The sequence below is a fragment of the Sturnira hondurensis genome, unplaced genomic scaffold (genome assembly GCF_014824575.4).
Source record: "Sturnira hondurensis isolate 20B ecotype Veracruz unplaced genomic scaffold, ASM1482457v3 Scaffold0008948, whole genome shotgun sequence".
In the NCBI taxonomy this organism is placed as follows: Eukaryota; Metazoa; Chordata; class Mammalia; order Chiroptera; family Phyllostomidae; genus Sturnira; species Sturnira hondurensis.
The window spans coordinates 2,872,173-2,896,207 of NW_028081579.1; the positions used below are offsets into that span (position 1 = coordinate 2,872,173).

At 33.8% G+C, this 24,035-nt stretch overlaps 1 protein-coding gene across 5 annotated transcripts in view; it reads right to left on the bottom strand.

The window, feature by feature from the left end:
• MIPOL1 (mirror-image polydactyly 1) overlaps positions 1 to 24,035 on the bottom strand; it is a 300,958-nt gene that overhangs the window by 210,444 nt on the left and 66,479 nt on the right. For 4 of the 5 annotated variants that reach the window (XM_037056425.1, XM_037056427.1, XM_037056424.1 and 1 more), the window contains 3 exons: positions 12,479 to 12,608; positions 773 to 806; positions 343 to 513 (listed from right to left, as the gene is read on the bottom strand). In XM_037056425.1, coding sequence (XP_036912320.1) covers positions 343 to 513; positions 773 to 806; positions 12,479 to 12,608 — 335 coding nt within the window. The remainder of the gene's footprint in view (positions 1 to 342; positions 514 to 772; positions 807 to 12,478; positions 12,609 to 24,035) is intronic. The other variant, XM_037056428.1, reaches the window with a different exon arrangement.

Below are 24,035 nucleotides of genomic sequence, written 5' to 3' on the forward strand. Positions count from 1 at the left end.
AAAAGGCACTGAATTAGTAATTGGGAATAAAAGAGTAATAAAGATATAATCTCAGCCCTCACAAAACTGTAACTCGAGTACCAAGTCTCATATATGAGTGATTACATTAAAGAATATAATTATATTTTTACAACAAGCTGGCAGTTTATTAAGAAATGAGGATGCATGTATTTGAAGAATGATATAACAAAATATGTGATTATTTTAATATATCCGTCATTGCGATATTAGTTATATGGTAATAACTGATTTGAACTAAGCATACATGGGGGGAAGTCATTTTTTAACGGTAAAGGAAGGGGAAATGGTTAATTATATGCTTTTACAGATACATGCGTTTACCTGAGACAAAGCAGCATCCCGTTCTTCTATCACTGCATCCATTTCTTCTGCAGTTATCCTCTTTTTACATGCCTTGGCCTTGTAGATTCTATCCACAATTACAGCTCCATTCTTCTCAATAGCTATCCCTGTGTCTGCATTGTTTATTCTGTGCAGTAATTCCTGTAATGTCTACCAACACCATTGTATGTTAGTCAGACATGAAGTTTTAATATATTTTATTTAATATAGGGTTTTAATTAATAGACACATGTGAATTGTAAATTGACTGAGTGAAGTTATTGAATTTTCATATTGCAGCAAAGATGTACATTATTAGTGTGTCAATTCTTCTTTTCCCCACATCTTAGTTCTTGAAACCCACTCAATTGAACTTAAGCCTCTAAGATATAAGACTGACATCAAGAAATCTCCTCAGAGAATGGCTTACCATGTCATTTTCTTCAGGGTTAATATTTTCTAGCCTAGAAAAAAGGGACACAGAAAGCCTGATCAGTAGCATTTCCTTAGTGCAGCAAAATGAGTTCGCTTTTTAAATCTTTAGAACCTCTAGTAATTTCATTCGACTAGTCTTTAGAGTCAACCATGACACTGAACATATTAAAGTGCCACCTGCTCGCCTCCATCTTTCAATAATGCTCCATATCTTCTGCACTGACTTCAGACTGTTAAGTTATTAATGTTTACTGCTATATATGACTACAAGGATCAATTGTTCATATGTGCTTAGACGAAGAAAGTTCCCCAGTGATGGAAGCACTCATTCTCATCATTATATTTATTCCTGGACTTTCCACTCTCACCAGAAACTGTACTCCTTCTGTTTTTTGGACATCATCACAAATAAAACAAGTCAAGTATTTTTATTACAAATTTTAACTGTGTTACTTCAAAAGCAATGGCAAATAATTACTACTGAATTTGACCTGAAAATCTCCTGCTGCTACCTATTTAAAATAAATATACTATATTGAAAGGCTGACCAAAACTGAACCACATTTTTAGAAGACTAATATTAGTTTCTCTTTTTAATTACATATATATATAGATAATTATTCAATTTGGGACAAAAAAAAGCAAATTAGATCCCCTCATAAAATTCACTTTGTTTTGTGAGTCACAGTGCTTACAGAAATGACTGTTTATGTCAGTAAATTGAAGAAATTTACTAAGAAGAAAAAAAGTTTAAACAACATATCTTAGAAAATGTCTATAATATAATTTAGGCAACCATTAAATTAAATGGATAAATTAAATGAAAGTCTTTAATGGGCATTAGTAAAATGCTGTAGATTTTAGAGATATCAATTCTTTCAAAATTATAGTAAAAATTTAGATACCCAAGTTCTTGATTGTGTAAGAACCTGTCCCCAATTTCTATGCTTCTATGATTTAACATTTACCACCAAAAAAATGGACACTAGGAAGAGATAATAGAAGACACTTAAAAATTTTGCTACAGAATTGTTAGCCCTGCAGTTCAATAAAATAGCTACATGTATGTTTCCATAAACAAAAACTTCCACTTTCGTATGAATTTTTGAACACTACGTCTTAACAGAAAAGAAACATCAAAAAACTATTTCTATAAATACTTAAGCTGTATAGGTTAACAGGAAGGTACAATAATTTTGAATTTCTAAATTTATTCTATCTCCAACTACTAATGTCTGCTTGGATTCACATTTCAACAATGGCAAACACTCTCATCTTTTCTCTTTTTCCTCTCAAAATAAACAAACACTCTCCAAATATCCTGTTTCATAAAACCTTGTTCTGCAAGACCTGTGAAGATAATCACTTGTTTTTTACTCAATTAAAAAACATAGTGGAAAAGTATAAGATAACAGAATTCTTATAGTTATGTATGATCATGTAAAAGCATTTGAAAAACAACAGTGGCATTTAACCTTTAGTTTCTGGTTGGCTAAATATGATTTTAAAGGGAACCATACATGGTGAGGAATATGTACATTAATGCTGTTCTTTTTCAATGAAATTAGACTAAGTTAATTATGGCAATTGCCACAGAAGACTCAACTTAAGTCCTTAAACTTCATAATTAAATTATTAAACTTGATAATTTAAAATGTAAAAAGATACATTAAAATTGAACATTTAGATTGGTAGATTACTGGCAACTTATGCAAAAAAATTTAGTTAAGGTTTTAAATTTTCCTTTTCTGTTTCAAAGAACTACATATGATCTGAAAGGAAAACAACAGTATAGGTACGTTACCTAATATGTATATTCAAAATATCAAGGCAACAAAAAGTTTATGGAAGTCCTATGTAATACTTATAAGTTTTTTTCAGGCACTGCAATGTGAAAAATTACTTTAATAGAGGTGTTTTAAAGTTTTAAATTAGCATCTTTCAACAAAATATGGTTAAGATAATTACATGTAGTATAATATCAAAACTACCTACTAACAAGTAAAATTTTTTAAATTAGAATAAAATGTTCTTATCAAAAGTTATAATAAATTCTTGGCACATGAATTTAGCATTGACACTATAAATAACTTATGTGATTGCCCTTAAAAGTACATACTACATAGTGATTTATCATTTGCTGATGAATGAATCTGAATGTTTGGTAAGTATGCCGGGTCCAACACGCAGGGCATGAGTGACCCAAGTCAACCACTTAGCATTTGAATCTCAATTTTGCTTTGTTCAATTATATTTTAAAATTGAAGTCAGTAGTAAATGATCATTTGGCAAAAAATAAAACTTTAGTAACAGTGAGAAAATGTTTAATTTGGGATTTAAAATTTACATAGAAGCAAAGTAACTTGCAATGCCAAATAACTTTGGAAAGAGAAAAAGGCAACACTCACATTTCTTTCTATATATTCATTTAAAACTCTCAGAAAATACACGTCACAGATATCAGGGTCAACTACATCATAACTTAGTTTCAACTAGGTTATACAGAGCAAGAATCAGCAAACTTTTTCTGCAATGGGTCAGACAGCACTTTAGGCTTTGCCATATGGTCTCTGCCACAGCTGCTAAGCTTTACCTTTGTAACACAAAGATCCATAGGTAGTACATACATGAATAGGTGTGGCTGTTTTCCAATAAAACTTTATTTACAAAAGCAGTGAGAAGGCTGAATTTGCACCACAGGTCCTTATTTTGCTGATCTCCGATATACAGTATTGAAAAATGAGATCAGATTTTTGATGCAAATACACTGTAAGTGCCAACTTAGCATATGTGACATATTTTCTGAGCTGAATCACACAATTCCTAGTTAAAGATTGATTATAAAAAAGTGGTTTTCAGAAAGTTAAATTCACTCCTACAATAAGCACATTACTTACTTTATCAATTAAAAGAAACATAAAAATTAGATGAAAAATAGACCTTTACAAAAAAGACAATATAAAATGTCAATAAAAGGCATTCAATTTTCTACGTAAACTGATTTTTTAGGTTTAACATTTAGTAGCAGCATGCACAACATATAAAGCTTTACTGGATTTTTAAAATTTTAATTGTTGTTCAAGTACAGTTTTCTGTCTTTTACTCCCATTCCAGCACACCCCCCCCAATGCTCCCCACCTCCCTCCTATTTCCACCCCCCTTAGTTTTTGTCCATGTGTCCTTTATACTTGTTCCTGTAAACACTTCTTCCCCTTTACCCCTGAAATTCCCTCCCCTCTCCCCTCTGGTCCCTGTCAGCCTGTTCTCTATTTCAGTGTCTTTGGTTATATTTTGCTTCTTCGTTTGTTTTGTTGTTTAGGTTCCTGCTAAAAGTGAGATTTACTGGCTTAATAAAGACAAAATAATAGTGTTACAGGAAACATATCTCAGAAACTACAAATTATACATAATTAACATGATGTTTACAATTATACACAAGAATTTCAACCTTCTGTAAACTCTAAATTATGCCTGCAACAGTCTAACTAGACATAGTCATGATAATTAGTAAGAATTTTGCTGAGGTAAATATCCATGGGCTCAAGTTTCAATTGATTTCCTATACCATGCAAATTCTAACTGACAACCTTGCACTCTAAGTGAAAAAACCCATGCATGAAATGTCACATTTCTTGATTTATCCCTAAATCACTCAATATCATGTCTTTTATGTCTTTGCTTTCTGAACCTATAATCATTCACCTTGTTCAATGGTAAAAAGCTAAACTTTGACCTCACATGATAAAAAGAACTAGTAATCAGCTAATCAGAAAATTCTGAGTTGCTTGTTTTTCTCTCAGTTACATTTTTACACACTACTATCCTTAATAAGTTAAAGAATACACCACTGACAACAAAGTGACTGAAAAAAATACCATGATCTCAAAGTTGGAATACACATATGCAAACTATATGTATGTATAACTATGCATATGCAAGTCATTTTTACTTCAATCCTTTTGGCTTTTTTCCTGTTTTAAGATAAAAGTAAAAAAGAAAAAAGCACTGATGATTCAAGGGATATGGGAGGACAGAGACATGGCAGAATAATAAAACAAAACAGACATTAAATATAAAGATGCAAAATTTATCAAAAATAGTAAAGAGAAGAGAAAAAAGACAAGGAATTTGAAGACTGTAGGAAGCATAAACAGTGCATTAAAACAAAGCGATGTAAAATAATTTATATATAACTTCAACCTATACTCAATGCCTCCAAATGTGATTTCCATCGGCAAAGCTGTTACAAATTGGTTCTATACTAACAAGGATTTAGTTTAAATGAACTATGGAACATTCAGAACCTAGAGACTTCAGCTAAGTAGAAAGAGATCTGTACAGTGCCATTTAAAACTATGCTGACATTAGCAACTAAGTGACTAAGCAACAACAAAAGTTGTTGCTTTTCTTCCTTCTTATTTATGGTTTTTCCTGACCCCACTACATCCCTAGATTACAATTCATTAAGAGATGACTATAAGCTGTTCTTAAGAACCAATACTATTTCATATTAGTTAATATATAATCATTTATATAATTTTTTACTTAATGTATACTTTCTTCATAACATGGGACTGTAATGCTGTGCTCTGAGCAAGTAGAACCTGACACACAGTGGATACAGGGGTGGGCAAGTAGGTGCGTAGTCGTGAGTACAGGAAACACAGTTTATTCTTGTATTATTTATAACTAGTGTTGTTATTTTTCTTATGAACAACTGTAGACTCATTTTGCCCCACCCTGTATTCTAGATGTAAGTCCTTTATTAGATATGATAAATATTTTCTTACAATCTGCCTTTTTTACTCTTTTAACAGTGTGTTTTCCAGGACAAAAGTTTTACATTTTGACAAAATTTAATGTATTAATTTTTTTTAAATCATGGATTGTACTTTTGGTATTGAATCTAAAATTCATCGCCATGTGTAAGGTCACACATATTTTTTCCTCCAGTGTTTTCTTCTAGAAGTTATAAATGTTCTATCTATAACTTTCTATTTATATTTTACATTGAGGTCTATGATTTATTTTGAGTTAATTTTTGTGTAAGGGTTATGGTACTTGTGGAGGATTTTTGCTTTTGTTCTTTACATATAATCATTCATTTATTTCAGCACCACTTGTGGAAAAGGCTATCACTTCTTCATTAAACTTCCTTTGTGCCTTTGTCAAAAATCAGCTGACTGTATTTGTGCGGGTTATTTTTCTGGACTTTCTAGTCTGTTCCATACATCTGTATGTCTATCCCTTTGTGAATAGCAGTCTTGACTACTGACTCTTTAGAGTAGGTCTTTGAATTGAATAATGTCACTCCTCTAATTTTGCTCTTATTATAGAATTTTTTGGCTACTCTAGTACCTGTTACTTTCTATATACCTTTTAGAATTTGTGTATATCTACAAAAATACCTGCTGTGGCCATGTGTTTTCAACATACTTTTCAAAGTATGTAGCTTTCTTCTTGTTTCAGTAACACTTACATTATAACTTAGAAGCCTTCTTTGGGGATTGCAAGGAGTGTTCCATTCGATTTATTGATTGCTACATAGTACTATATTTTACATGTAATTTAAGACTATAAATCATGTCACCTAGATTACCAATTTTATTCATGAAATTTGCTTCTAAATAGATTGTATTGCTTTTCAAAAATCAAATTCATCCAAAAAAGATAACATCAATTTTTATGCACTATCACAACTCTTTGAGGTGTAGATAATACTCATACTTTATGGGTGAAAAAATCTCCAACTGGTTGACTACTTGTCCAAAGAGCCAGCCAATCAATTACACATTATAGGACTTGTCTATTTCAGATCTGCACAGGCAACTCAAACTAAGCATATCCAAAATGCAATTTATTAATTCATTCTTAAAACTATATCCTTCTTAATCCCCTATCCTGACTGTGGCACAACCATCTGCGTGCATATTCAATACTTGTTTCTCAGGACCCCGGTTAAAATGGTCTCTTAATTTAGTTCATTCTCTCTCTTTAATTGATACATATAAATTTAGCGTATCTTTCTTCTGTAATTTTTTTTACCCTCTTGGTTAATCTACCTTAATTTGTACATGTTAATCTACTTTAACATGTAAGTAAATGGATGGTGCAGGGTGGGAGTCAGGTTTTTTACTGTCGAAGAGGAAAATTACACATAAGTAAAAGGGAAAAGTTACAATGAACTGTATTAGAATCAGAGACATTAGTGTGAATTTAGGTTTAGATTAATAAACATACAGATGGAGAGATACAAAATTACAGTTATGTGTATATACATCAGTTAGTATACATACATATATTTCCTAGCTCTTTCTTCTTATTGCACTTACAAGTAATTACAGCCAGCAACAATGAGCACACCTGGCATCCAAATCTTGGTTTCTAATACCATTTTCCAATAAAAGAAATCAGGACTCCTTAGAGCAATGGCTGACTCCAGAGATGGGGGTAGGAGGAAGCACATCTCTATACACCCCTATAAAACATGACCCTGGAGCATCCTGAAGTGACAGAAAGTAAGAAAGTGCTCAAGAATCAAAAAGATGTGCCAATATAAGAACAATTAGATTCTCTTAATTAGAAAACCTAAATAAACAGAATAGAAAATCCACAAATCTAAAATTTCCTTGAAATAAATAAAAAAAATCAAACAGTTCTCAAAGAGGTAAGTTGTGGTTCCAAAAACATTATTATAGAATAATCAACACACAAAAAAAGATAACAAATCAATTTTTTATGCACCACCCCAACTCTTTGAGGTGCAGGTAATACTCATGCTTAATCATCCTTATTAAGTTCTTCTCTACTTCAAGAATAAAGACACACTCCTTCAAGTAGGTATCCAGGGAGAAAACACAAACCACCCTTGAGTAGAGGAAAAGAAATCTGATTGGTCACAGACTTCTTTTCAGCCACCCTCAACATAAGAAAAAAAGAGTAAGATTTTTACAGTCCCTCCTTGCACAACCAACAAAAGGACAACAACAGATTTAAAAACAAAGACCAGACCTGACAGAAAATCAAACTGTATGGAAGTCAGACAACCAAGGAGTTAAAGAAGAAACGATCATCCAGACTGTCAGGAGGGGTGGAGACTGGCAGCCAGGCAGAGAGGATTCTCAGCAAGGTGGCAGCTGGCAGACCAGGACAGGTGGTGGATTGTGAAACTGGGCGATCCCACATTCCCACGCAGATAAACTGGAACAACTGGGGACAGACCATATAACCCAGGGTCCCAACACAGGGAAATAAAGCCTCAAACCTCTGACTGAAAACTCCTGTGGGGGTTGAGGCAGCAGCAGGAGAAACTGCCAGCTTCTCAGGAGAATTCATCAGAAAGACCAACAGGGCCCTAGAATGTACAAATGCCCACCCACCTGGGAATCAGCACCAGAAGGGCCCAATTTGCTTATGGGTAGTGGGGGAAGTGACTGAGAAACGGCAGAGAGCTGAGCAAGCGCCATTGTTCCCTCTCTGACCCCACTCCCACATACAGCGTAACAACATAGTGATGTGGGTTACCCCGCCCTGGTGAACACCTAAAGCTCTGTCCCTTCATATGTAACAGCTGGGCCATGAAAAAAAAATGGCCCAAATGAAAGGACAGATCAAAACTCCAGAAAAAAATACATCTAAGCGATGAAGAGATACCCAACCTATCAGATGCATGGTTCAAAACACTGGTAATCAGGATGCTCACAGAAATTGTTGAATATGGCTGCAAATTAGATGAAAAACTGAAGGTTATGCTAAGTGAAGTAAAAGAAAATGTATAGGGAACCAACAGTGACAGGAAGGAAGCCGGGACTCAAATCAACAGTGTGGACCAGAAGAAAGAAAGATCCAACCAGAACAGAATGAAGAAACAAGAATGAAAAAAAAAAATGAGAGGTTTAGGAACCTTCAGAACATCTTTAAACATTTCAATATCTGAATCATAAGGGTACCAGAAGGAGAAGAGGAAGAGCAACAAATTGAAAACTTATTTGAACAAATGATAAAGAAAAACATTCCCAATCTGGCAAACAAAATAGACTTCCAGGGAGTGCAGGAAGCTCAGAGAGTCCAAAAGAAGGTGAACTCAAGAAGGAACACACCAAGGCACATCATAATTACATTAACCACAATTAAAATTAAGGAGAGAATCTTAAAAGCAACAAGAGAAAAGGAGACGGTTACCTACAAAGGAGTGCCCATTAGGCTGTCAGCTAACTTCTCCAAAGAAACCTCACAGGCAAGAGGGGGCTGGAAAGACGTATTTGAAGTCATGAAAGGCAAGGACCTACATCCAAGATTACTCTAACCAGCAGAGCTTTCATTTAGAATGAAATGGAAGGGCAGATAAAGTGCTTCTCAGATAAGGTCAAGTTAAAGGGGTTGATCATCACCCGGTCCTTATAATATAAATTTAAAGGGACTTATCTAAGAAAAAGGAGATAAAAAAATACAAACAGTAAAGTGACAACAAACTCACAGCTATTAACAAACACACCAAAAACAAAAACAAAAACAAAGTAAGCAAACAACTAGAACAGGAACAGAATCACAGAAATGGAGATCACATGGAGGGTTATCAGCAGGTAGGGATAGAGGGGGAAAAGGTACAGAGAATAAGTAGCATAGATGGTAGGTACAAAATAGAGAGGGGGAGGGTAAGAACTGTGTAGGAAATGTAGAAGCCAAAGAACTTCTATGCATGACCCATGGACATCAACTATACATGACCCATGGACATAAATGGGAGGAATGTGAGTGGAAGGGTATTGTGGACCACTCTGCCTGGTTCTAGGAATTGTAACTCGAACCCCTGTGACTAAGGATGAGCAAGTGACGACCTCTGGGATGCAAGCCACAGGAGACAAAGCTTGTCTCTGGTAGCAAATGCTGCCTCAGTTTCCTCTCTGCCCCCAAAGCATGGTCAGAAGTCCATGACAGGTAAGACCCCTCACGGGGGGCGGGGGGCAACCTAGTCCAGACATGATCACTTGGGAGGCCATCATGGAAGGACTCAGGGGGCTGCAACAAAGAGCAATGGACTCTCACCACCTGCCCCCCTGGCTTTGAGATAGGCCGAGTCCCCATGTCCTCTGGGAGAAGTGCTTCCTGGCTGTAATCCCCTTAAGCCTGAATACCTGATGGGGAGGGGTACAGCTCCTTGCCTTGCTAGAGCGTGTCCTCGTGAAAAATCTGGGATCATAAAGACTTCCTGATAAACCTGTGAAATCTGCTCTGCTAAGAGTGCTTTCAATCATATGTTAAGGGTTCAAGCAAGAAACCCTAAAACTCTTCCTGACAGACTCTGTCTCGGACTAAGCCCTCAGATTTCTTTGATCCTTGCCGCCCTGTATTCTTGTGTATAACAACCCAGTAAAAGCCCCTGGAGGAGAAGGCTCAAGGCCTTTTTCCTCTGGGAAACTGGCCACACTGCTCAAGGCCTTTTTCCTCTGGGAAACTGGCTACCTCTCCTCCCCAAGCAGACCACATCATGTCTTAGTTATGTTTACTTTCATCCGTGGCACACAGGGGGACTCTTGAGGAAAGTCGCCCCTACAGAAGGGGGTGTGCAGGGTGGAGGGGAATAAAGGGGGGAAATGGGGCAACTGTAATAGCATAATGAATAAAATATATTTAAAAAGAAAAAAGTAAGATTTTTACAATTTTTAAATGAAAAATACTTAACCCAGTAATTGTATTCATAACAAATTAGAATATAAAAACACATAGTCTGCAGCATGTTAAATCAGAGAATATGAGCCTTGCTCAAAAAACTGTTTGAAAATGAAATTCCATTACCCAAAAATGCCTCACAATAAAAAATTGAGCATAAAATTGCCATTTATGATAAAAGTGCCTGTGTTGATTATTCAAGATTAATTTTAAAGATTAAAATTAAAAAAACAAGGGGGCACTTTAGCTATAAACTCTAACACAACTTTTACAAATATTTTAGAAGCAGAATTTATAAAAAAGAAAACAGAAGTTTAAAGTTGCTTATTTATTTCAAACTGAGTCAAATACTGTTTAACTGAAACACTGCATGTTTCTGAAAATTGAAAAAAAGTTGGCAATTTCAACACCTCAATGTTTTTCAGTCTCTTTTCTGAAATGTAGATGACTCTTTAGGGAATCAATGTATTTTAATGAAAGAAAACATTGCATGAAGTTCAAAAATTTCTTCAGTTTCACTTCAATTAATCACTACTCCTAAATTCTTATATATTGACAGCACTTGCTACGAGCCAGGTACCTTTCAATATTTAATCATTTAGTCCTCATAACAACCTCTATAAAACAGGCTCTATTTACCCATTCTGTAGACCAGAAAACTGAGTCATACAGACTGAGTAATCTGTCCATGGCTGTACAGCTGGGAAGCAATAGAGCCAAGATTCAGAGACAGATACCTGGATTTGGAATCTATGCTCTTAACCTCTACATTATAATGTCTCTCAAATAAAACAACATGTAGAGAATGATGTGATTCTTACCAAATTATACATCCTTTCTATCACCAATTATTAATCCTTCCAGATAATAGTATTTAAGTATACTTAAGTATTTAAGTATATAAGCAAAGAGGAATGTTTGGAATATTTCCCTATTAAGATAGTTATTTGGCAAATAGTAATGTAGAATTTAGGTAGAATATTTTGTTCCTTTATTTGTATCTTTTAATGGGTTTCAGGCTTTTATCATAAGTCTATATCAGTCTTCTAAAAAATTGTTCTTCATCTAAGTAAAAAACAAATCCCATTACTGAATCACAACTTGAATACTGTCATGTTAACTATTTAATAACCTGTTGTCTCCCTAAGAAGCCATGTATTAATTAGGACTTTACTTGATCCCTCAGAGCCTACCACAATGTTGAGGAGAGAAAACACACCATAAGTACATTGATGGATCATAAAATACTGTATTATTACATTTTATTTATCTTACAAGTAACATATTTCTAGATGTAGTAGGGCCTTTTTACCCAAATTGGACCATTTAGAATAGCATCCTGTGCATCAGCTGGGAGCCTGAAAAAGGCAGAAAATGGGGCTCCACTCCAGACCTACTGAATAAGAATCTGAATTTTAACAAGTTCCCCCGAGCGACTGGAATGCACACCAAAAACTGTGACGTACTTATTTCCAGGGCATGTTTCTCTAATTGTGATCCATTATTTACCTATATTAGAATTGTTTGGGTTGCTTGTTAAACATGTAGATTCTCAGCCTCCATTCTATTTCAGGTGTCACTAAAGTTTAAGAGCCAGAGCTAAAGAAGTAAAATGTAGTGAAGAACAGAAATGAATATATTAAGCTATGAGCAATGAAAGAACCCAGATAGCTGAAATATATCAAGAAAGTGATAATAACAAAGCGGGAAGAAAAGAGAAATTACGAAGGACAGTAGAGTGGGGACACTGACAACACAACTATGAAGAAGAAAGTAACTGCACTTGGAGTGTTGGGAATTTCTTTTCTTTTTCTATTTTTTGGCGAGGCTGGATGTTGGGGCTGGGAGAGAGCGGTAACTATTATTTCTGACATGCAAACTAGTATAGCATGCCAAAAGTTTTAGAAAGACTGTGGGAATATAGAATGTACCACTGCAACACACAAGAATAAGTAACATTTCTGAATATGTAACCACCATATAATGCATTAAATGCTTCTAATCTCATATATAGTTTTAAATGTGTACATACACTTTTAGAGACTTTTCCATCTGCTTGGCTCGTGCAACTGCTTCATCTCTCTCCTCATTGGCTAATTGTAGTCGAGACATAATAGCTTCTTCACGTTCCCTTTGTGCAAAATACACCTCTTCAACCAGAGCTACCAAAATATATAACCCATAATTAATTAAAGGAGAAATGCATACTTGTAGCAAAAATAAAAAGCAAAAATATTTTTATTCACCTAATTTTGTATCACTTAATCACTTGAGAAAACATTATTTTAAAAGTTACTATAAAATTGAGATACCATTTAACACACATACAATTAAAATTAAAAGGCCAAATAACAAATATTGTAAAGTTGTGAAATACAGGATGCTCTCACATATACTACAGATCGGTGTACACATTTCTGCAACTATGAAGAAGAATTTGACAATGTTCATTACAATTGAAGATATGCACAGCCTATAACCTGGCAAATTTGCTCTTTGGTATGTAGCCTACAGAAATTCTTGTATATGTATACACTAGAACACACATGCAAATGCTTATTGAAGCATTACATAATAGCAAAAACCTAGTAATGACCCAAATGTACCATAACTGGAAGAGTACATAAATACCTTTATATTCAAAATGGAATGCTATCCAGCATTTAAAATGAATTAACTCTGGACAAATCTCAAAAATGAAATTTTGGCAAAAACAGAAAGTTGCAAATTAAGAAAACCCTGTATTATTTATAGATAGACACAATTAGCAAAACAAAAAATTTAAAGCATGGAAATGATAAACACCCAAGTTAGGATGGTAGTTATCTCAGAAGGATGGTGGAAGGAGAGGAAGGGAAGAGGCATCAGGGGAGAGGAAGCAGGAGCAGAGCTATGCTGCTTTTAACCCTGCTCATGGCCAGGGGCACCATTTATACAGATTCTCATACAAATGGAATCATCTAATTTGTGCAGTGCTAATAGAAGATCTTTGATGTTATCTGAAATTGTCATTTCTCAAGCATGATTTCTATTTGAAATCTCACATAATTTTTAAAATATCACTGCAAATACCTGGATTACTTGAACCAAATTTTATTTATGCTATCAAATCACAAAATAAACTTAGAAAAGATGTTTAAATGCTCTTTGAGGTCATAAAATATTGGGTCTGCTAGGACCTGTTATAGATTAATACACAGTTGATCAAAACATTTATTTTGTATTAAATCATACATACACAGCAGAAAAGAAACAAACACTGAGAATAAGTCAATTATGATCACCTCTCAGTATCCACTGGGGACAGGTACCAGGACTCCTAAGGGTTACCAAAATCCTCGGATGTTCAAGTCTCTTACACAAAATAGCACAGTGTTTACATATAACCTATATCTGCATATAGCCCCCAGTAGTGTATGCCTACATATTACTTCCTTTGCATGGATTTGGCATAGTGCTCAATGTATGGCCAATTCAAGTTTTGGTTTTCAGAAATTTCTGGGGATTTATTTTCTTTGAATATTTTTGATCTGTGGTCAGTAGAATGCAAATGCAAAACCTGTGGATACAGAGGGCAAACTGTATTGTCTTTTGCATAATAGAGTACAAAATGGAATATGAAGTGGAAAAGCAAAAGCCAAAACCACTTCCAACATGTATACCCTAAGAGAAGAGAAATATTCTTTCATCCATTCATCCATTAAATATTTATTAAAATCCTGTGGCAATCATCCACTGAGTTTCAAGTAATATGAATACCTATTCATGGTCTAAACATCCTTCTCATCCTTGAGAGAACTATTTCAGAGAGAGTCAAGAGAGAGGTGAGAGAGAGAGAGAGATGAGGGAGAGAGATGAGACAAGAGAGAGAAGAGAAGCAGAGAGGGGGGAGAGGGGAGGGGAGGGGAAGGGGAGGGGAAGGGAAGGGAAGGGAAGGGAGGGGAAGGGAGGGGAGGGGAAGGGAAGGGGAAAGGAAGAACAGGCCAAAAATTAAGTAGGCACATACACAGGTAGATAGGTAGGTAGCTAGACAGACAGAAAGATATAAATAGCAGATAGCAGTAAAGGCTTTGAAGGAAAATAAGGGTGTGTGAGGGAGTCTTTGCACAGATGGGGAATAGACTAAGCAGTGTGTTGGTTTCTTCAAAAAATTAAACATACACCTATGACCATAAGATTCAGCTATTTCACTCATAGGTATTTATCCAAGATGAATTAAAGCATGTGTTTTAATATGAAGACTTAAACACAAATATTCAAAGCATCTTTGTAATAGCCAATAACTAGAATAACTCAAATTTCTATCAACAGATGAATGGATAAACAAACTACATGACAAATTATGTTGAAACAACTCGATATCTACTTGTATAAAATCAAATGATTTTAATTGACAATTTGGAGAAGGTTAAGAGATTGTTGTTATGAATTCAGCTTTTGGAAGAACCAGTACTTTTTAGCACAATTTTCATAGTTGTTTTTTTTAAGGTAGTATCATTTACTGCTCTGTGGGTTTCTGTGGCTATACTACTCTGTCACCATGTATCAATTTATTACACTATTTTCAAGGAAACTTCTGCCCATTACGTAGCACACAATAACAAGCTTTATTTTCCCCTTCTAATTGTATACAATCTCCTTCCAGGTAGGATACTCATAACAGCTTAGAAAAAGCAACATGATATATTAGGAAGAATACAGACTTTGATTCAGATTCAATGTTTATCATATTAAACTTAGGCAACTTGTTTTTGTATAGTGTATTTATTAAATTTATTAAATTTTCCTGAATCTCACCAAGAGTCTGAAATCCCTTCTCTTTCAAAGGTGATTTTAGTTTTGAAAAAAGTTGCAGGGTGCCAAAGTAGGCTATAGGGGGAGTGAGTCACCTGGGTAGTTGATATTTCACCAAAAAAACTCTGCATGAGATGGGATGCATGAGAAGGTGCACTGTCACGATGAAGCTGACAATCACCAGTTGCCCATAGCTGTGGCCTTCTGAAAAACCCACAGAGGAATGTTCAGGCTTAACTCCAAATTTGATGCAGATTCCTTGTTCTACTCACTCAGTCACTTTGAATGCAACAGCCACACAGTACACATGCTCACTCAACACAGTCTACCGCCCCCACTGACTAATACAGCAAAGTTTTCATTATTCACCCATGTGCACTCCAGTCCACTCTCCTCGGCTGCCAGGTTATGTCATCGCACAAACCATTCTCATTATACTAACAATAGTTGTACTTTTTCCAGACAGACCTTACATATCACATTACACTGAAATATTCTGGCACGTGGAAATGTTAAAACACTAAGTGCTAAATCTCAAATGCTGATAAGCTTCCTATAACTTTTATAGAGTTTGATGAAATCTTAATAATGTGACATTTAATGCAAGCTATGCTCCACTATATATACAATAACATTTGATGGAAGAGGTAAGGCTAGGCATATTAGTTTAGTTATCTCTATGCTTACAGGTAAATGCTTTGCACCAAGGGCTTATTTCTGTATGATAAAAAAAACATTTTTTCCTCTCTAATGCTGTATCAACTCTAAAGATGTAAATAATGTATGTATTTAATAAAGAAGATAATCCTCTGAGTATTCTAAGGTTAAATTTTAAAATGCCATAACACACACACATAAAATAAGATTAGACATTTTATAAATGCTAAGAAGTTTTTCCAAAATTAAGGTATTATTGAATGATAATTTTAACTCCTATTAGATTTTATGTAATATTTGATTATGAAAGACATGATTCTTTCTAGAATTCAGTACTTTTAAAGGATCAATATGCAACTCTCAAACATTTTTAGTAAAGAAAACTTAATTGTAAACACTGAGCTTTTCCAAGGTGGATGACTATTACAAAGTTCACTAGAAAATCAATATAGCATTTTAGTTGGAATTTGCTCATTAAACACCCACAGCTCTACTGCAAATTATGATGGAATGAATAAAGCAAATACGCATGCTTCTTTCTTTTTATTAAATGTAAAATCTACTGTTAATTGCATCTCGTATGTCATACAAACTTTTGTCCTTAACTATTAAATAGAAGCTTTAACAAAAGTCATTAGAGATTCTCTTTCTTTGACTTGAATAAATTTCAATATTTGTTCAGTAAAGGTTCACAGCAGTTAAATTACATTAACAAATATTATTAGCTACTATGTAAGCCAACCAAGTAAAATACTTATATTGTAGGTAAAACAAATCATTGGGTGTTTACAATAATATTTGGATATCTCCATTTTTAAACATGGTTATCAAATACCCTATAATACTTAGTCAAATTCAGAGAGGATCACCCCCTACCACCATCACCAAATACTCAAATTTGTTTAGTAAGCTAATTGTTTTCTGATATGGGCAAGAGTAAATATGAAGAAGCTGAACCATACTAAGTATGAGTTTATTGAGTCAAGACAGAGTACATATTTTCTTAGCAGAACCCAAGTCTATTGACAAACCCATATGGCACACTTCTCAAACTACTTTTAAAATACAGTAGAAGACAGTATATTGTACAACACTCTAGTTTAAACATTGCATCATGATTCTCTAAATAACATAATTTGGAGGACAGACATTTCCTGGGAAACAGATTCTGTTTGTTAACATCCTCAAGGTAGCTATGTAAATAGGAAAGGCTGAACATAAAGAGAGGAAAGAAGAAATAATTAGGGTTTGAATTTGAAACACACAAAATAATCACTGATTATAATTCATGTTCCAAAATTTTAAGAACACATATAACATAGATAAGAGCTTTAAAGGACAGGTCCTTACTGTATATAGAAGAATTTCACGTTGTCTGAATAGCTACTGTTACTTTATATGACGTTAAATGCATTCCTTGAAAATTTATGAAACCACCATATATATATATTCCAGAACCACAAACATTACCTGAGGTCTCTTAATCTACTTAAAAATTGTAACTTCTCTCTCTCTGTATAAGTCGGTTAATGGGAATTTAAACACACATAGTAAGTGTACCACACTAGTAGCAAATTAACCAACCTATTTCACTTGGTTGACGCTCTTATTTTTTTAATTACAATCTTGGGTTCATATTTTTACTTCAGAACTTCTATTAAAAAAGAGACAATTATAACTTTCTAAAATTGGGTTTGAATGTTCAATATTTTATATGATCATTTGGTAAATAACCTTTTCCGATTAAAAAGTAATTAGGCTCATTGTAATACAAATACAAAGACAAAAATATTTTACATTGTTTCTAACATTCTGCATATATTTAAAAGCAACAGAATATGGCCCTATATTCTTCAAAAATATAAAATATTTTATATTTTACATGGATTTTTATTATTTGGACATGTCATATTTGATTGAACTAAGATGCTCCTAATATAAGATCTTACATTGTTCCCAATTATCCACTATGTAAAAAACACTGTAATGAACATCTTGGTACACAAATCTTTATGTAGGTACTTAGCTAATTACTTAGGAAAATTCCTAGAAGTATGACTACTACATCAAAAGTTGGTGTTTTAGCTTCTAGTATATGCTTTAAAATTTTCTTTGGTAAAGTTGATATATATTTGTAAGGCCTTATTTAACATAGTTGATAGGTTCTGTGGCTTTAAGCAAAATGATAATTAAGGACACCAATTTTACTATAGGCTAACTGATATAAACAAGAGTTAATTAAGTTCCTGTGGCAACTCTTCAATGTTATACAAAATGTTATCGAGGACCTACTGTACTTACCAATGGTACAGGAACTGCTAAAGATTAATTAGAAAATTATACAAAATGTTTAAATAGAAAAGCTATGAAACAAGAACTTTTTTGCAAAATCCCCAATTACTACACACAAGTATTTAGTACATATTACTCAAAGACTATATAAGAAATCTTTCTAGAAATATACTATTTACATTCAAACATATATCTCATAAAGGAGCTACAATTTTTAATGTGAAATAAGCTCTTCCCTAAAATATTATAAGTGCTATCAATTATTTCATGTACTTTTGAAATACAATTTTAAGAAATACTTAAATTATTTTCTGCACAGAGTACTTACTATAAATTTTAATAGATTCTGTGAAATATAACTGCTACCTAAACTTTTTAGAATTAATTACAGATGTGGGAAAAGACTTAAGAATCATTTTCTGAAAAGTTCTCTGTTATTTTTGTTTTAAATGTCCTAGTTATTTGTGATATGCTCTAAAATGCTTATTATCATGCTGAATTCCATAGATGCTATATATAATAAAATATTGCCAATTAATGGATATTGCTATGCATACTAGTTTCTCTGTTTCCGCAATGCTTATTTTGTTTTCTCCAGAAAAAAACACACTTTTCTAGGGAGGAAGGTTATAACATTGGCCATAATCTACCCTCAAGTATTATTTGATCTGGCACTCATTGTAATTAATCCTAATTCATGCCTAGGGATTCTGCAGCCAAAGATAGTAACATAATCAACCTCTATCTATCAATATTTCTAGCTACTGTATTTCCTAGAGATGGGCCATTTTGTTTTTAGTCATTTCAATCATCTGAAATGACTGGCCATATTTTTGAAATCCTTTTTCCTTCCAAAATAAATGGGCAGCTATAGCTGTATGAATATATACTTAATGCTCCATTATAATTTAATACTGTTAAGGCATATCATGTAAATGAAGATGAAAGGTTATCACCTTTTATATGTGCCCATCATATACACCGAAAAAGAGACTCCAATCTGTGTTATTTCTTAGAAGCAAATATTATGCTATTTTCTATTCTCCTCTTATATACAACTAATTTGTTCTGTTCTTCTTGATCATTAGGGCATCAACATCATCTGAGACATAGTACAGGTAATGAGTAATTTTTTTTAGAAGAGAACAATGTACACATTTTCTATTACATAACAATTTTCATTATTTTCATGTTAGTTAGGGTGTCTTACTGTATTTGAGATAATGGTTGGTTATATATCCACACTTTTAACATTTACCTGCTAGCCTGAACAGAAAAACTTAAGCCTTATGTTTCAGGAATTCTATGTTCTGATGCTTCGGGCAATAGAATATAAACAAATTAATAGTCTCTGTAATAAAAAGGGCTTGACAATGTTTTTTTATTTATAAAATATCACTCTAAATTTAAACATAAAGATTTTATGTTTAAAGGAAAAAAACAGATTAAATGTTTGCAGAAACAATACAGTAAGCTAAGCAAATTATGTACCCACTGAATTATATGTAAAATGTAACTAAGATAGATAGATGGATAGATAGATTTATAAACATAAGACTTAGGAACTAAGGAGTTCTTTTGGCTAAAACCCAATATTGGCCTTATTTCAGTTTAATTGGAAGAGGATCTCAAATTCATCTTCTCCATGAGATATCAGGAACCTGGATTTATCTTTGTACCAAAGGTTAATAAGAAATGTGTCTGCAAAAGTCAAACAGCATTAAATACTAAAAACTGATTATTATTCTACAGGAGTTGTTCTGTCATTCATAATCTCTCCATGCTCCAACCTTCCACAGCTAATCTTTAATGGATGACATGCAAGAAAGAAAAATAACTAACATATAAATCAGAGACTCTAATGTGAGAAAAAATAGAAAAAACACTTTCAAAGAAACATAAATATTTTAAATATCACAAAAATAACTTATAAGAACTATTTAAATACTGTTCTGTATAAAATTAAACATTATCTGTATACTGTCAACATAACAGAGGAATAAGAATTAAGTCATTTTTAAAAGTTATATCCACATCACTGACCTAAGAGTAAATTAATGAGTGCAAATCAGGCCACACAATACTCTCACCATCAAACTCAACTTATGTAAAACAAATTTTGAAGTATTTGTGGCTTAATCATTTTATTTAGATAAGAAGAGATGCTTAGGACAGAGTCCATGTTTCTGCTATGCTTCTCCAAAACATCCCCTAGTATTTGAAGGCCATATATGCTAAACATTTCAAATTATCTTATTCAGATATAATAAGTCAAAACACAGTAAAAGTGTAAATACCTACTATGAGGTACATTTTTTTCCAATGCTAACAAATAGGGAATGAACTGTTCATTTTAGTTTTGTTAAGTAAAGAAGACCTACTTTTTTTTGTAGACATTAAAAACAATTTTCATATTTTCAAACTTTCTAAAAAACTTAAATCTGAAAATTACAGGAAACTAAAAACTGTCTAAAATAAAATAAAAAATACTTTAAAACTACTTTTAAACAGAGATGAATTCATTCTGAAACAAAACACAAGGAACACATATAAAGGACACATGGAAAAAGCCAAAGGCAGGTAGTATAAAGGGTGGGAGGTGGGAACAGCGGGGGGGTGAGTGGTGGGGGAGGAAAGGTGGCAACTGTACTTGAACAATTAAAAAAATAAGAAATAAATTTTAAAAATACAAGAAAAAATTTTTTAAACGGCTGTGGCAAGTTATTTATATTGGGTTCATGTACCCCTCTTAAATCAAGAAGTCTGGAAAAATAAGAAGGTGACATCATCATTTTATAATCATAATTACCGTTCACCGAGTGCCTTCAATGAATGCAGCACTTCATAAACATTACCTCATCTAAACATCACAGCAACCTATAAAGTAGGGCTTAGCCAAAGTTTAGCGAGGCTGCCACTTACACAAGAAACATGGTAAAAATAACAGAACAAAGGTCTGAATCCGAAGTGTGAGCAGTTCACCACCACCTACAGCAACGGTGTACGAGTAAGAAGTCACTGCTCACAAAAAGAAACGTTTGAAACTACAAGTCCGTCCATCTGCTGATGTACAGTTAGTGCCTAATGCAGTCCTTGTACATAATGGCCCATCATTATTTCTAGTTCGAATTTGTAAAGTTAGCACAGTTCCTATACTTGCCTAAAAAAACAGTAATGATGATAGTAATGTCAATAAAAAAGGGGAAGGTAAAAAGGTCAATCATCTGAGATTTTAACATGATAAAGGATAAAACTCAGTTTCAAACTCTCATGACATCAGAGTAGAATGACAGAATTCACATCATGCAAAAACCACCAGGGAAGCAAAGAAAATAGGATTCATACTCTTAAAAGAGTCTATGTAAAGTTTTATCGTAGGTACACAGAGATTAAAGCCCAAATTGCATGTATCCCATTTCTTTTATTTCAGATTCGCATGTAAGTAAAATGCCCTAGTGCTAATACATACATACACACACACACACACACACACACACACACATATATATATATATATATCTCAACAGTAATTTCCTCATCATCTAATCCTTTGTTTCTGATTTTTTTCTTCCACTTTTTTTAATAAACAGTGAACCATGAATTTTAATTAAAAGTTAAGTGAAACAAAAATATTTTCAAGATTGCTGACATTATCAAAGGTTTAAGAATTTCATAAAGAAAAAATAATCTAATATTAATATTAGCTACAACTTACTGAGTACCATACCAGTTATATATTGGGAATTTAATATATTTTCTCTAGCCCTTAGAATAATCTGGTAATTTAGTTAATATTCACATTTTACATGGGAGAAAGTAACTCTGGAGAGGCTACTAAGTAACTTGCCCGAAATCAATCCCTAGTAAGTCAAAGCTGTGATTTGAACTTGGGTCCGTGTGATTCCAAGGCTTTTGGTCTTTCCATTACTTCATTCTGCCTCACACAAAACTGAGCACTTTTTGTTTTATGTGGTTTTAAAGACTCTCAAACCATATTCTGATTCTTATTATACAATCAGCTGAGAAGACAAGATGATTAACACACATGTAAGTTATATAATATAGACAAAGACACAAAACAAATAGGGGCAAATCTGAAACACTAAAAAAATGGCATAGGTAAAATGGCGAGATTTGATCACAACCATATAAATTTCATAAAATTTAACTTTATTTGGTTCTTTATGTGTCAAAGGTATCACAGGAATTATTGGAAGATTAGAAAGCAAGTATCTTTTTTTAAAAGTACATCTTTTAAAAGTAACATTTACTTTTTCTAAAACAAAATCTAATCCATGCTCACTGAAGAAAACCTAAAAAGGCAGAAAACTGTTAACTGAAACATTAACACATCCATTAATACTACCCAAATTTGCCTCTTGGATTATAAAATATATGTGTGTATATATATTCATATATGTACTTTAAAATTGCATCATATGGCCCTGACCAGTATGGCTCAGTTGGCTGAGTGTCGACCAGCAAAGTGAAAGGTCCCCATTTCATTTTCGGTTATGGGCACATGCCTGGATTGCAGGGGTTTGGACCCCCATCAGGGCAACCAAATGATGTTTCTCTCATATCAGTGTTTCTCTTCCTATTTTCTCCTTCCCTTCTCCTCTCTCTACAGTAAATATATAAAATCTTTTAAAAAAATCATGAGCACAGTTTTTCCTACTTCCTTCCCTTAGTACTTTCATACAGATTTTCTCATATTATCAAAAATTCTACAAAAATTATTTTTTATTTTTTAAATATATTTTGATTATGTTATTATACTTGTCCCTCTTTTCCCCCTTTACTCCCCTCCACCCTGCACCCCATCCACTTTCCTTTAGTTCATGTCCACGTGTCATAAGTTCTTTAGCTTCTCCATTTCCCATACTATTCTTACCCCTCTCTCTATTTTGTACCTACCATCTATGCTACTTATTCTCTGTACCTTTTGCCCCTCTATCCCCACCTGCTGATAACCCTCCATGTAATGTCCATTTCTGTGATTCTGTTCCTGTTCTAGTTGTTTGCTTACTTTGTTTTTGTTTTTGGTGTGGTTATTAGTAACTGAGTTTGCTGTCATTTCACTGTTCGTATTTTTTATCTCCTTTTTCTTAGGTAAGTCCCTTTAAATTCATATAATAAGAGCTGAGTGATGATCAGTTCCTTTAACTTGACCTTATCTGAGGGCACGTTATCTGCCCTTCCATTCTAAATGGAAGCTTTGTGGGATAGAGCAATCCTGGATGGAGGTCCTTGCATGTCATGACTTCAAATACTTCTTTCCAGACTCTTCTTGCCTGTGAGATCTCTATTGAGAAATAGCTGACAGTCTGATGGGAGCTCCTTTGTAGGTAACTATCTCCTTACCTCTTGCCGCTTCTAGAATTCTCTCCTTAATTTTAATTGTGGGTAATGTAATTATGATATGCCTTGGTGTGTTCTTTCTTGGGTCCAATTTCTTTGGGACTCTCTAAGCTTCCTGGACTTCCTGGAAGTCTATTTCCTTTGCCAGATTGGGGAAGTTCTCCTTTATTATTTGGTCAAATAACTTTTCCACTTGTTGCTCTTCCTCTTCTCCTCCTGGTATCCCTATTAATTTGGATGTTGGAATGTTTAAAGATGTCCTGGAGGTTCCTCAGTCTCTCCTCATTTTTTTTGAATTCTTGTTTCTTCCTTCTTTTCTGGTTGGATGTTTCTTCTTTCTAGTCCACTCCATTGATCTGAGTCCCAGTTTCCTTCCCAACATTATTGGTTCCCTATACATTTTCCTTTATTTCCCTTAGCAATGCCTTCCTTTTTTCATCTAAGTTGCAACCAAATGAAACCAATTCTGTGAGCATCCTGATTAC